The following is a 15,475-nucleotide window of genomic DNA, read 5'->3' as shown; positions in this document are numbered from 1 at the left end:
TGATGAATTTAACCTCCATGTGCCTCAGTAATAGTAATTAACCCCTTCATGTACCTCACACATTAACCCATTATGACGGAGAAACATGATGGGGTTAATTACTATTAATGAGGTACATGGAGGTTACATTCATCATCACGCCTCGCGTCTCACATCAGAAAACGGAAGAACTTTTTTATTATTTTTTTATTACTGCTGGTAAAGTATCGTTTTGGTATCAAAATCGCAATACTACACGAAGTATCGGTATCGGAGTCCAAATTCTGGTATCGTGACATCCCTAATGACCGCAGGACCGAAAAGCTCCGCACCCCCTATATAGACCTGGTATACGGCTCAGCTTCATCTACCTGATGATTCTCTGGGACATTGGGATTTTCCTCTGGACAGTCCTGGGAATACAGAGGACTGGGACATCTCTCTGGTGGATTTCTCCTACTGGATCCATCTGTAGGAAACACACAGGGACTGAATACATGACTACTGTATATCTGTCTATATATCACACACTTCTCTCTACACTTCTATGTTTACTGATCAGAGCCGGAATTACAATGTTGAGGTCCTCACTACCGGTGTCGAGGTCCCTGCACCTTGTAAGCCACAGGCCTAAAGGAGACTGTGCCCTACCAGAGCGAACGGCGGGGCGTAACTGGCTCCCTGCTCCACCATAGTATTTACCTGTATCTGCCTTCTGTGGACGCGGATACACATGAACGTGGTGGGACACAGGACGCCTCTATTTAGTTACCTGCAACCAAAAATGGTCTGGGTGTCACTTGCTTATTAGCCTCTTAAAGGCTGTGTACATCTCTGTAGGCAATATTTTCTATACATATTAATTAACCCCTTCACGACATGGCTATATACTTTCCAACTCCTGATGCCCTGGGCAGGTGTCACATAAATAAATATTGGCAGAATGGAACAGGGTTGTACTTTCCTGTCCGCCGGCTCTCTCCACAAGTGCCGGCACATCTCCCCCTTAGTTTAATCAAACTTATGCCAAACCCCTGCAGATAGCACCTCATCCCCTGTAGATAGCGCCACTGAAGCTCCCTCTAGGAGCGGAATCATTTGCCAGAGCGTTGCCGTCAACTTGGCTGGAAATTGTGCTTCTAGAGGGAGCCCCTGACGTCTCTGTCCATATATGGACAGTGATGTCAGGGACTCCTCTGGGAGTGGAATCCATGGCCTATTTTTGACCTGTTTAAGAGAACCATTTCTCAAATCTGACGTGTCACTTTAAGGGTATGTGCACACGGGGCTGATAAGATGCAGATTTTCTGCAAAGTATTTAATTGCGAGAAAATCTGCAGAGTATTACAGTAGTAGCAATGAGGGTGAGATTTTAACAAATCTCATCTACACGTCGCGCCAAAAATGAGTTTTGGACGTTCCGCCGTGTTTACGCCATGTGGAGACGTATCAGAAGTGGGAATAAGATTTTACTTATCCAAGACATTGTGAGATTGTTTTTTCAGAACACGTTGTACTTTATATTAGAGGTAAATTTAGCTCCATACATTCTGTGTTACAGTTACTAAGGATGAAGAAAGACACAAGTCCATCAAGACCAACCTATAATCCGACCGTGTTGATCCAGAGGAAGATAAAACCCCCATGAGGTGGATGACAATTGTCTAATTAGGGGAAAACTCCTCCCCGACTCCAAATCTGGAAATCAGAATAAATCCCTGGATCAGCGTCCCATCTCCAGAATCTAGTGCCCATAACTTGTAATATTAAAGAGAACCTCCGATTATACGGACATTATATAGGAAACTATTATACTGCCGGAGTGTGCCGATAATCGTCTTTCTACATGACTTGTATTACCAGGTTTACTTCTGACTACAGCACGGACTGCCCATAGTCCTCGCTGCCGGCTGCCCATAACTCTGCATTAGGAGACAGCGCGTCCTGCCCGTCTTCATGGCTTCTGTATCCAGAACGGCCGCCAGCGCTGTACAATGTAATGTGACCTGTAATGCAGAGTTATGAGCAGCCGGCAGCACGAAACACAGGGATCTAATGTGATGTAAAAGGAGCCGAAATTGTGGAGCTCCTACATTACATGTCATTGTACACACGTGTATATGTGCTGCACATGACGGTATTAAGGCCTCAACAAGCAGAGGAAGAGAACACGGCAGGTATAAATGGACAGGGGGCGGAGCTAACTCCGACTGACCAGGCCGCGATAGGCTCTCCCACTCCTGAGCCTGCCACCCTGGTTGGTGGGAGCCGGTGTCAGTCTAAGAGGTCTGGCCTCAGGTGTCGACTGATTAATCCCGGGAGTATACACAGACGTAGTACCTGGCAGATCCTTTACAGATAGTCATCACCGAGACACCTCCAGTGCGGTTACTGTCGAATTTCCCAGCATTCCCAGCAGTGTCACCTCTCCAGTCAGCAGCTCCGTCATCTTGTAGATCAGTTCTAAGATCTTCTTCTCATGTATCCGGGAGTGAGGGGGAGGCTCTGTGATGGGGCTCCGACTACTGCTCCATCCTCCTGACTCATGGATGATGGGAGTCGTACAGTCACCCGATGTCTTCTTCACTATGGTGTACTCCTGTGTATGGAGAGAGACACTTAGAGAACTGAACACAGTATTCCCCCCTCAGTAGAAAGAGGGAGATTGTGACCCCGCTGTATAGACCTCTAGTGACCCCACATCTGTAATACTGGAGACCTCACCTACAAAAAGACATTGAGAAAATAGAACGAGGCCAAAACTAAAAAGGAAATAATATTGGGGGGACTAGATGGACCATGTGCTCTCCTCCTGCCGTCATCTTCTATGTTTCTATATAGATGTCATCCTGATCCTCCTGGTTCCTGGTCATTCTCATTGCTCTACAACATTACTATTGCTGCATTGGTGACATGACACATAACTGACCATATTGGTGGCTGATCTGCAGCTTCTTGACGTCACTTGGAAGATCTGGACGTTGTTATACAGGACACTGGATTCCTCCTATTATGTATTGTCCCTTCCCTATGTGGGACTTGTTCTATAATGTAGAAAAGTTTACCTCTCCGCTCAACAGGTAGATGATCTCCAAGGTGAAGTCTAATATTCTTCTGCTCATCTCATTCCTGTCCTTGTCCATCCTTGGTGGGTCATTCAGGAGAAGGAACGTTGTGGAGGAGAAGATGAGAAAACTGGAGGAACTGGAGGATCTAGTACTGCAGACGTCTTTATGAAGAAAGGAGAAGATGGAGATCATACAGGGGACATCATCACGTGTGACATACAGAACCTCACTTATTCATCATTGAGAGAAACATCTTCTAAGAGCCGTCACCACATGGAATAAAGGGGTATTCCCAACACGGACATTTCCCCCCAGGATATGCCAGAAATGTCTGATAGATGCGGCTCCACCTCTGGGTGGCCTTGTTAGGCGGTTTCCGTAGCTCCTATAGAAGTGAATGGAGAGACACAATCTGCTCAGGTCCTCCTGCTATATAATCTGCTGCCAACAGATCAGACTGGTGGTCAATGTGACAGATGCCCTTTATGAATGAATACACCCCTAATATAAGTTTTTACAGATATTAGAAGTTACCTCAGAGATCCTGGATCTTCAGAGACATCTAAAATTCTTAATTATTATAGTATTCCCCTTTTCCTTGTAGATTATTTTACCGGATAGTAACTTTATTCACATCTGAAAGACAGATACTAACCATGGTTATTGGGAACCAGCGGTCACGTGTGAATGTGCAGAAGGTCCCGCCAGTCCTGCGAGCATGTGCGGAAGGTCCCGCCAGTCCTGCGAGCATGTGCGGAAGGTCCCGCCAGACCAGTGGGCAGGAGCGGAAGGTCCCGCCAGACCAGTGGGCAGGCGCGGAAGGTCCCGCCAGACCAGTGGGCAGGCGCGGAAGGTCCCGCCAGACCAGTGCGCAGGCGCGGAAGGTCCCGCCAGACCAGTGCGCAGGCGCGGAAGGTCCCGCCAGACCAGTGTGCATGCGCAGTACGTCCCACCAATACAGTGTGTATGTCCTGGTAGTTTAGTGTGAGGTAGCAGCATGTATTGTGCTGGGTGTGCAGGATCTCTGCATCATCTTATCACTTAGCAGTCACATCTTACACACAGACTTCTGTAAAGCGTGACCTGTCCTCCATCGTCTACATTACTTGGTGCTTTTCCTTTTAAACCTGTTCCCCCACTTCTTCATTATTCTGTGCTCCTTCTAGACCTGTCCTCTGCTTCTACCATTACTCTGTGCTCCTCCTTCTAGACCTGTCCTCTGTTTCTACATTACTCTGTGCTCCTCCTTCTAGACCTGTCCTCTGCTTCTACATTACTCTGTGCTCCTCCTTCTAGACCTGTCCTCTGCTTCTACATTACTCTGTGCTCCTCCTTCTAGACCTGTCCTCTGCTTCTACATTACTCTGTGCCTCTCCTTCTAGACCTGTCCTCTGCTTCTACATTACTCTGTGCTCCTCCTTCTAGACCTGTCCTCTGCTTCTACATTACTCTGTGCTCCTCCTTCTAGACCTGTCCTCTGCTTCTACATTACTCTGTGCCTCTCCTTCTAGACCTGTCCTCTGCTTCTACATTACTCTGTGCTCCTCCTTCATCTAGACCTGTCCTCTGCTTCTACATTGCTCTGTGCTCCTCCTTCTAGACCTGTCCTCTGCTTCTACATTACTCTGTGCTTCTCCTTCTAGACCTGTCCTCTGCTTCTACATTGCTCTGTGCTCCTCCTTCTAGACCTGTCCTCTGCTTCTACATTACTCTGTGCTCCTCCTTCTTCTAGACCTGTCCTCTGCTTCTACATTACTCTGTGCTCCTCCTTCTAGACCTGTCCTCTGCTTCTACATTACTCTGTGCTCCTCCTTCTAGACCTGTCCTCTGCTTCTACATTACTCTGTGCTCCTCCTTCTTCTAGACCTGTCCTCTGCTTCTACATTACTCTGTGCTCCTCCTTCTTCTAGACCTGTCCTCTGCTTCTACATTACTCTGTGCTCCTCCTTCTTCTAGACCTGTCCTCTGCTTCTACATTACTCTGTGCTCCTCCTTCTAGACCTGTCCTCTGCTTCTACATTACTCTGTGCTCCTCCTTCTAGACCTGTCCTCTGCTTCTACATTACTCTGTGCTCCTCCTTCTTCTAGACCTGTCCTCTGCTTCTACATTACTCTGTGCTCCTCCTTCTTCTAGACCTGTCCTCTGCTTCTACATTACTCTGTGCTCCTCCTTCTTCTAGACCTGTCCTCTGCTTCTACATTACTCTGTGCTCCTCCTTCTAGACCTGTCCTCTGCTTCTACATTACTCTGTGCTCCTCCTTCTAGACCTGTCCACCACCTTCGGCACAGTCGATCACACCCTCCTGATACAAATTCTCTAGTCCCTTGACATCACAGACTTGGCCCTCTCCTGGATCTCCTCATACCTTACCAACTAAAGATTTACTATCGCTCCCTCATGGGTCTCAGTGTTCTGGATCCCTTACTTTTCTCCATCTAAATCTTTGGTCAAATTTACCTCTGGTCAGGGGCGTAGCTAGAGGCTCATGGGCCCCGATGCAAAAATTCTTACTGGGCCCCCCCCGCAAACTTCTCATGGCCGACGGTCCGCTTTCAGCTGCATCGCTGGGTCTCCTAAGTGACCCAACAATGCAGCACTAGCAGCCGGGGCGTCACTAAGGCTGGGTTCACACACACACTATTTACGGACGTAATTCGGGCGTTTTAGCATTGAATTACGTCCGAAAATGCGGCTCAAAAGCGTCGGCAAACATCTGCCCACTCATTTGAATGGGTCTTACGATGTTCTGTGCCGACGGTCATTTTTTTTTACGCGCCGCTGTCAAAAGGCGGCGCGTAAAAAAGTGCCTGTCAGTTCTTCAGACGTAAATGGAGCCGTTTTCCATGGACTCCATGGAAAACCAGATTCAATTACTTCCGTAATGGACGCAGCAAAAGACGCCTGCACATGCCATTACGGCTGAAATTACGGTGCTGTTTTCTCCTGAAAACAGCACAGTAATTTCAGCCGTAACGGACGCTGCCGTGTGAACATACCCTCAGGGCTTAAAATGTCCGGGAAATAGCCCCAATACATATGTGTCCGCCCCAAAAAAAAGTGTGTATATGAGACAGCATAGCATATCTATAGCACTACGACCCTATAAACTATGGATAGGATTAGATACAGTGGCTGAGCAGACAGTATCACACATGATAGGATTAGATACAGTGGCCCAGCAGACAGTATCACACATGATAGGATTAGATACAGTGGCTCAGCAGACAGTACCACACATGATAGGATTAGATACAGTGGCTCAGCAGACAGTACCACACATGATAGGATTAGATACAGTGGCTCAGCAGACAGTATCACACATGATAGGATTAGATACAGTGGCTCAGAAGACAGTACCACACATGATAGGATTAGATACAGTGGCTCAGCAGACAGTATCACACATGATAGGATTAGATACAGTGGCTCAGCAGACAGTATCACACATGATCGGATTAGATATAGGGCCCAGCAGACAGTATCATACATGATTGGATTAGATACACAGCTCAGCAGACTGTATCACACATGATAGGATTAGATACAGGGCCCAGCTCGCTGACATTGCGGCTCCAGCGCTGGACCCAGGATAGGTAAGAATAATAATTTTGTTTCTTTATGTGTTACTGATTATTTTTGTGTGTTTATGTTTTTTTTTACATGTTCGGTTGTTGGACTTCGGATACGAGGACTTCAATGACGGCGTTTCTTTTATTCTCAATAATGTGGTTAATGAGGGTTGTGTTTTTTTATTTCAATAAAATATTTTTTCTATGTGCTTGTATCTTTTTAAACTTTATTATCACCGCCTTAGTAATGGCCGCTGGCTGATTGACAATCTCCATTACTAAGGCGAGGCTTAATGTTAGCCGGTGCAGAGGCTACACTAACCTCCATTATTACCCCGGTACCCACCGCCACCAGGGGTACTGGGAAGAGCCGGGTACAAACCAGTACCCGACCATCTGTAGTGACGGGCAGGCACCGGGGTGGCCGCAGGCTGGTAGTATTAGGCTGGGGAAGGCCAAAAACAGTGGCCCTTCCCACCCTTGTAATGCTGCCTGCTGCTGCTGTGTTGTATCTGGCTGGTTATGAAAATTGGGGGGGACCCGACATCGTTCTTTCCAATAATTTTTTTTTATAAATTACGTGGGGTCCCCCCCATTTTCATAACCAGCCAGATACAATAAAGCAGCAGCAGGCAGCATTACCAGGATGGGAAGGGCCACTGTTTTTGGCCTTTCCCCTCCTGATAATACCAGCCTGCGGCCACCCCAGTGGCCGACCATCACTACAGATGGTCAGGTACTGGATCGTACCCGGCTCTTCCCAGCACCCCTGGTGGCGGTGGGTACCGGGGTAATAAAGGGGGTTAGTGTTAGCCTCTGCAGCAGCTAACACTAAGTCCCGCCTTAGCAATGGACGCTGTCAATCAGCCGGCGGCCATTACTAAGGCGGTAGTAATATAGTTTAAAAAAAAACCACAAAGACATAGAAAAAATATTTTATTGAAATAAAAAAAAAAACACACACAACCCTCATTAACCATTTTATTAATAAAAAAAAAGCTGTCATCGAAGTAGTCCTGGAATCCGCCGTAGTCCAACGACCGAACCTGTAAGAAAACACACAAAAAATGATTAGTAACACATGTGTTAGGGTATGTGCACACACACTAATTACGTCCGTAATTGACGGACGTATTTCGGCCGCAAGTACCGGACCGAACACAGTGCAGGGAGCCGGGCTCCTAGCGTCGTACTTATGTACGACGCTAGGAGTCCCTGCCTCGCTGCCGGACAACTGTCCCGTACTGAAAACATGTTTACAGTATGGGACAGTTGTCCTGCAGCGAGCCAGGGACTCCTAGCGTCGTACATAACTATAATGCTAGGAGCCCGGCTCACTGCACTGTGTTCGGTACTTGCGGCCGAAATACGTCCGTCAATTACGGACGTAATTAGTGTCTGTGCACATACCCTAAGGCTTAGATACAGGGCCCATGTGTGATACTGTCTGTGGGACCCTGTATCTAAGCCTACCACAAGGTAGGCTTAGTTACAGGGTCCAGCAGACAGTAATCTTATACAGTATAAGATTACTGTGTGCTGGGGCCCTGTATCTAAACCTACAGTGTGGTAGGCTTAGATACAGGGCCCAGCAGACAGGATCACGCATGGGCCATGTATCTAAGCCTACCATGTGATTGGCTTAGATACAGGACCCAGCAGACAGGATCACACAATCTGTGATCCTGTCTCATGGGCCCCCTAAGCCTGCTACATCGTAGGCTTAGGGGTTGTGCAGTCCCTAAACATTGATGGCCTATCCACAGGATAGGCCATCAATAGCTGATGTGTCTCCCGGGTCCCGCCAATCATCTGTTTTGAAGGGGCCGCAGCACTCGTACGAGAGCTGCTTCCCCTTCATTTCACTACTCGCCCACACTGTGAATCGCCGACACCGTTTCACAGTGTGACAGGAATGAAGTGACAGGAATGAAGGGGAGCAGCTCTCGTACGAGTGCTGCGGCCCCTTCAAAACAGCTGATTGGCGGGTCCCGGGAGTCAGACCCCGCCAGTCAGGGCTAACCTTACCTTCCTCTTCGGCCGCGGCGGGAGTTCTGTAGTCTCGATGCTGTGCGCGGCGGCATAGCGCTGTGACGTCATGCGCTGCGCACAGCGCTTGACGTCAGGACCTCCGCTGCGATCCGGAACCAGGAAGGTAAGTAAAGTATGTTACTATAGTAACAGGGGCCCGCGGCCCGAGTTACTATAGTAACTTTTTATTGATGTGGTGCGGGGGGCCGTGGGCCCCCCTGGCTTCGGGGCCCGGTCGCAATTGCGACCGCTGCAACCCCTATAGCTACGCCAGTGCCTCTGGTCTTGATGTTACCTCCCTGTTATCTAGAGTGTCTAACAGTTATCTCCTCTTTCACCTCCCACTTCCTTAAGATTAACATGGAGAAAACGGAATCATCTTTTCCCCATTTCACTCAACCCCCTTACCAGAACTATCAAATCACAGTTAATGGCTCCACACGTTTCCCGGTCTCACAGGTCCGCTCATTGGGATAACCCTTAATTTCAAATAGCACAGCCAAGCGCTTACCACTTCTTGCTGCCTCAACCTCAAAAACCTCTTGAAGTCAGTCTTTCCTCGAACAGACAAACATGCTAGTATATATGCCCTCATCATCTACTGTCTAGACTACTCCAACACCCTTCTCTGTGGCTTCCCATCTAACACTATTGCACCCCTCCTACCCATTCTCAACTCAGCTGCAAGGATAAATCTACCTTGTCCCCTCATTCCACCTCTGCGGTCACTGGCCACCCATTGCCTACTAAATTAAGTTATACATATTAAAAATGACATGCAAGGATGTCAACAAACCGTCCCCTCCATACATCTCTGCCCTAATCTCCTGATACCTTCCCACACATAATCTCCGGTCCTCACAAGACCTTCTTTGTTCTCATTTTATCTGTTCCTCACATCATCATCTAGATTTCTCCCGTGCTTCCCCCACATTCTGACCTCTTTAGCCCAACTCATCAGATCTCTCCCACTATCCAAACCTTCACTAGTAACCTGAACACCCCCTATTCAGAAAAGCTTACACCCTAAAATAACCGGCTGCCACTACTCCACCGGATGACCAGCTTCTACCCTCACCTACTGTCTACTCTTGTAGTGTCTATGCGGGCAGGGTCTCTCCTATTGTAGAGTGCAGTCTATGTGGGCAAGTTCTCTCCTTCTCTTGTAGAGTGTAGTCTATGTGGGCAGGTTCTCTCCTTCTCTTGTAGAGTGCAGTCTACGCGGGCAGGGTCTCTCCTCTTGTATAGTGCAGTCTATGTGGGAAGGTTCTCTCCTTCTCTTGTAGAGTGCAGTCTATGTGGGCAGGGTCTCTCCTTGTCTTGTAGAGTGCAGTCTACGCGGGCAGGGTCTCTCCTCTTGTATAGTGCAGTCTATGTGGGAAGGTTCTCTCCTTCTCTTGTAGAGTGCAGTCTATGTGGGCAGGGTCTCTCCTCTTGTAGAGTGCAGTCTACACGGGCAGGATCTCTCCTTCTCTTGTAGAGTGCAGTCTACACGGGCAGGATCTCTCCTTCTCTTGTAGAGTGCAGTCTATGTGGGCAGGGTCTCTCCTTCTCTTGTAGAGTGTAGTCTATGTGGGCAGGATCTCTCCTTCTCTTGTAGAGTGCAGTCTACACGGGCAGGGTCTCTCCTTCTCTTGTAGAGTGCAGTCTACACGGGCAGGGTCTCTCCTTCTCTTGTAGAATGTAGTCTACACGGGCAGGGTCTCTCCTTCTCTTGTAGAGTGTAGTCTATGTGGGCAGGATCTCTCCTTCTCTTGTAGAGTGCAGTCTACACGGGCAGGGTCTCTCCTTCTCTTGTAGAGTATAGTCTACGAGGGCAGGGTCTCTCCTTCTCTTGTAGAGTGTAGTCTATGTGGGCAGGATCTCTCCTTCTCTTGTAGAGTGCAGTCTATGTGGGCAGGGTCTCTCCTTCTCTTGTAGAGTGCAGTCTACGTGGGCAGGATCTCTCCTCTTGTAAAGTGCAGTCTATGTGGGCAGGGTCTCTCCTTCTCTTGTAGAGTGCAGTCTACGCGGGCAAGGTCTCTCTCCTATTGTAAAGTACAGTCTACGCGGGTAGGGTCTCTCCTTCTCTTGTAGCGTGCAGTCTATGTGGCCAGGGTCTCTCCTTCTCTTGTAGAGTGCAGTCTACGCGGGCAGGGTCTCTCCTTCTCTTGTAGAGTGCAGTCTACGCGGGCAGGGTCTCTCCTTCTCTTGTAGAGTGCAGTATACGCGGGTAGGGTCTCTCCTTCTCTTGTAGAGTGCAGTCTATATGGGCAGGGTCTCTCCTTCTCTTGTAGAGTGCAGGCCACGCGGGCAGGGTCTCTCCTCTTGTAGAGTGCAGTCTACACGGGCAGGGTCTCTCCTTCTCTTGTAGAGTGCAGTCTATGTGGGCAGGGTCTCTCCTTCTCTTGTAGAGTGCAGTCTACACGGGCAGGGTCTCTCCTTCTCTTGTAGAGTGCAGTCTACGAGGGCAGGGTCTCTCTCCCTCTGGACCAGTCTGTCATTCATTAATGTTTGTCTCTTCTTATGTACTTAACCCCTTGGACACGCAGCCAATTCAAATTTTTCCTCCCTCCTTCCAAAAGCCAGAACTTTTTTGTTTTTCCGTTGGCATAGCCGTATGAGAACATGTCTTGTGCTGGACGTGAAGTAATTTTAAAAGGGGTTTTCCACGATCAGACAACGGATGACCTCCACTGGATAGGTCATCAGTATATGATGGTGGGGGTCCGACACCCGGACCCCGAACAGATCAGCTGCTCCGGCTGCCGGATGTTTTGAACGGTATGCAGTAGTTGGAGCCGGAAGCAAATGGCTCCGACCACTGCACAGCGGCCGTTCTGCAGAACTAAATGCTCTGCTCCTATTCACTTTAACACAGCAGCACGACCGCTCTATTCCGTGACCGGAGCATCTGCTTTCAGCATGGACTTCTGGTGCCCGGAGGCAGCTGGAGCAGATGATCGGTGCGGAGTCCGGGTGTCGGACCCCCACAGATCATATACTGATGACCTATCTGGTGAAGGTCATCAGTTGTCCGATCGTGGAAAACCCCTTTATTGTCCCCTATAATGTGCTGGGAAAGAGGAAACAATTGTGGGCTGGAATAGAGGAAAACGCAGTGAATCCTATTGATTTTTAGGTTTAGTTTTTGCGGCGTTCACCATGCGGTGAAAATGACTTGTTACCTTTATTCTCCGGGTCAATACGATTACGACGACACCAAATTTTGAGATTTATCTTCGACAAGGAAAGAAAAATTTGTTCAAAAAAGAAAACCGTTTTGCGTCGCTATTTTGTGAGACAGAACGTTTTATATTTCCGGTGATTGCGCGGTGTGAGGAGTTTTATATTTCTGATGATTGCGGGGTGTGAGGGGTTTATATTTCCGGTGATTGCGCGGTGTGAGGGGTTTATATTTCCGGGGATTGTGCGGTGTGAGGAGTTTTATATTTCCGGTGATTGCGCGGTGTGAGGGGTTTTATATTTCCGGTGATTGCGCGGTGTTAGGGGTTTTATATTTCCGGTGATTGCGCGGTGTGAGGGGTTTTATATTTCCGGTGATTGTGCAGTGTGAGGGGGTTTATATTTCCTGTGATTGCGGGGTGTGAGGGGTTTATATTTCCGGTGATTGCGCGGTGTGACGGGTTTATATTTCCGGTGATTGCGCGGTGTGAGGGGTTTTATATTTCCGGTGATTGCGCGGTGTGAGGGGTTTATATTTCCGGTGATTGCGCGTTGTGAGGAGTTTTATATTTCCGGTGATTGCACGGTGTGAGGGGTTTATATTTCCGGTGATTGCGCGGTGTGAGGGGTTTTATATTTCCGGTGATTGCGCGGTGTAAGGTGTTTATATTTCCGGTGATTGCTCGGTGTGAGGGGTTTATATTTCCGGTGATTGCGCGGTGTGAGGGTTTTATATTTCCGGTGATTGCGCGGTGTGAGGGGTTTATATTTCCGGTGATTGCGCAGTGTGAGGGGTTTTATATTTCCGGTGATTGCGCGGTGTGGGGGGGTTATATATTTCCGGTGATTGCGCGGTGTGGGGGGTTTTATATCTCCGGTGATTGCGCGGTGTGGGGGGTTTTATATTTCCGGTGATTGCGCGGTGTGAGGGGTGTCATATTTCCGGTGATTGCGCGGTGTGAGGGGTCATATTTCCGGTGATTGCGCTGTGTGAGGGGTTTTATATTTCCGGTGATTGCGCGGTGTGAGGGGTTTATATTTCCGGTGATTGCGCGGTGTGAGTGGTTTATAATTCCGGTGATTGCACGGTGTGAGGGAGTTTTATATTTCCGGTGATTACGCGGTGTGGGGGAGGTTTATATTTCCGGTGATTGCGCGGTGTGAGGGGTTTTATATTTCCGGTGATTGAGCGGTGTGAGGGGTTTATATTTCCGGTGATTGCGCGGTGTGAGGGGTTTATATTTCCGGTGATTGCGCGGTGTGAGGTGTTTTATATTTCCGGTGATTGCGCGGTGTGGGTGGTTTATATTTCCGGTGATTGCGCGGTGTGAGGAGTTTTATATTTCCGGTGATTGCGCGGTGTGGGGGGTTTTATATTTCCGGTGATTACGCGGTGTGAAGGGGTTATATTTCCGGTGATTGCGCGGTGTGAGGGGTGTTATATTTCCGGTGATTGCGCGGTGTGGGGGGGGTTTTATATTTCTGGTGATTGCGCGGTGTGTGTGGGGTTTTATATTTCCGGTGATTGCGCGATGTGGGGGGTTTATATTTCCGGTGATTGCGCGGTGTGAGGGGGCTTATGTTTCTGGTGATTGCGCGGTGTGAAGGTTTTATATTTCCGGTGATTGCGCGGTGTGAGGGGTTTATATTTCCGGTGATTGCGCGGTGTGGGGGTTTTATATTTCCGGTGATTGCGCGGTGTGGAGGGTTTTATATTTCCGGTGATTGCGCGGTGTGAGGGGTTTATATTTCTGGTGATTGCGCGGTGTGAGGGGTTTTATATTTCCTGTGATTGCGCGGTGTGTGTGGTGTCATATTTCCGGTGATTGCGCGGTGTGAGGGGTCATATTTCCGGTGATTGCGCTGTGTGAGGGGTTTTATATTTCCGGTGATTGCGCGGTGTGAGGGGTTTATATTTCCGGTGATTGCGCGGTGTGAGTGGTTTATAATTCCGGTGATTGCGCGGTGTGAGGGAGTTTTATATTTCCGGTGATTACGCGGTGTGGGGGAGGTTTATATTTCCGGTGATTGCGCGGTGTGAGGGGTTTATATTTCCGGTGATTGCACGGTGTGAGGGGTTTATATTTCCGGTGATTGCGCGGTGTGAGGTGTTTTATATTTCCGGTGATTGCGCGGTGTGGGTGGTTTATATTTCCGGTGATTGCGCGGTGTGAGGAGTTTTATATTTCCGGTGATTGCGCGGTGTGGGGGGTTTTATATTTCCGGTGATTGCACGGTGTGGAGGGTTTTATATTTCCGGTGATTGCGCGGTGTGGGGGGTTTATATTTCCGGTGATTGCGCGGTGTGAGGGGTTTTATATTTCCGGTGATTGCGCGGAGTGAGGGATTTTATATTTCCGGTGATTGCGCGGTGTGAGCGGTTTTATATTTCCGGTGATTGCGCGGTGTGAGCGGTTTATATTTCCGGTGATTGTGCGGTGTGGGGGGGTTTATATTTCCGGTGATTGCGCGGTGTGAGCGGTTTATATTTCCGGTGATTGCGCGGTGTGAGGGGGTTTATATTTCCGGTGATTGCGCGGTGTGAGGGGTTTTATATTTCCGGTGATTGCGCGGTGTGAGGGGTTTTGTATATTTCCGGTGATTACGCGGTGTGAGGGGGTTATATTTCCGGTGATTGCGCGGTGTGAGGGGTGTTATATTTCCGGTGATTGCGCGGTGTGGGGGGGTTTTATATTTCTGGTGATTGCGCGGTGTGTGGGGGGTTTTATATTTCCGGTGATTGCGCGGTGTGGGGGGTTTATATTTCCGGTGATTGCGCGGTGTGAGGGGGTTTATGTTTCCGGTGATTGCGCGGTGTGAAGGTTTTATATTTCCGGTGATTGCGCGTTGTGAGGGGTTATATTTCCGGTGATTGCGCGGTGTGAGGGGTTTTATATTTCCGGTGATTGCGCGGTGTGGGGGTTTTATATTTCCGGTGATTGCGCGGTGTGGAGGGTTTTATATTTCCGGTGATTGCGCGGTGTGAGGGGTTTATATTTCTGGTGATTGCGCGGTGTGAGGGGTTTTATATTTCCTGTGATTGCGCGGTGTGTGTGGTTTATATTTCCGGTGATTGCGCGGTGTGAGGGGTTTATATTTCCGGTGATTGCGCGGTGTGAGGGGGTTTATATTTCCGGTGATTGCGCGGTGTGAGGGGGTTTATGTTTCCGGTGATTGCGCGGTGTGAGCGGTTTTATATTTCCGGTGATTGCGCGTTGTGAGGGGTTTATATTTCCGGTGATTGTGCGGTGTGGGGGGGTTTATATTTCCGGTGATTGTGCGGTGTGGGGGGGTTTATATTTCCGGTGATTGCGCGGTGTGAGGGGATTTATATTTCCGGTGATTGCGCGGTGTGAGGGGTTTTATATTTCCGGTGATTACGCGGTGTGAGGGGGTTATATTTCCGGTGATTGCGCGGTGTGAGGGGTGTTATATTTCCGGTGATTGCGCGGTGTGGGGGGGTTTTATATTTCTGGTGATTGCGCGGTGTGTGGGGGGTTTTATATTTCCGGTGATTGCGCGGTGTGGGGGGTTTATATTTCCGGTGATTGCGCGGTGTGAGGGGGTTTATGTTTCCGGTGATTGCGCGGTGTGAAGGTTTTATATTTCCGGTGATTGCGCGTTGTGAGGGGTTATATTTCCGGTGATTGCGCGGTGTGAG

At 48.9% G+C, this 15,475-nt stretch overlaps 1 protein-coding gene across 3 annotated transcripts in view; it reads right to left on the bottom strand.

The window, feature by feature from the left end:
- Positions 1–2,325: 2,325 nt before the first annotated feature.
- LOC142714649 (oocyte zinc finger protein XlCOF29-like) overlaps positions 2,326–15,475 on the bottom strand; it is a 58,567-nt gene continuing 45,417 nt past the window's right edge. For 2 of the 3 annotated variants that reach the window (XM_075848652.1, XM_075848653.1), the window contains exons 2-3: positions 3,045–3,208; positions 2,326–2,578 (exon numbers count right to left, since the gene is read on the bottom strand). In XM_075848652.1, coding sequence (XP_075704767.1) covers positions 2,345–2,578; positions 3,045–3,122 — 312 coding nt within the window. In that variant the 5' untranslated portion in view covers positions 3,123–3,208 and the 3' untranslated portion in view covers positions 2,326–2,344. Of the gene's footprint in view, positions 2,579–3,044; positions 3,209–3,357; positions 3,433–3,581; positions 3,684–15,475 lie in introns of those variants that run through there. The other variant, XR_012870796.1, reaches the window with a different exon arrangement.

This window comes from Rhinoderma darwinii, unplaced genomic scaffold, assembly GCF_050947455.1.
Source record: "Rhinoderma darwinii isolate aRhiDar2 unplaced genomic scaffold, aRhiDar2.hap1 Scaffold_4421, whole genome shotgun sequence".
In the NCBI taxonomy this organism is placed as follows: domain Eukaryota; kingdom Metazoa; phylum Chordata; class Amphibia; order Anura; family Rhinodermatidae; genus Rhinoderma; species Rhinoderma darwinii.
The sequence above is the reverse complement of the archived record's forward strand: the minus strand, read 5'-3'. Positions and strand labels throughout refer to the sequence as shown.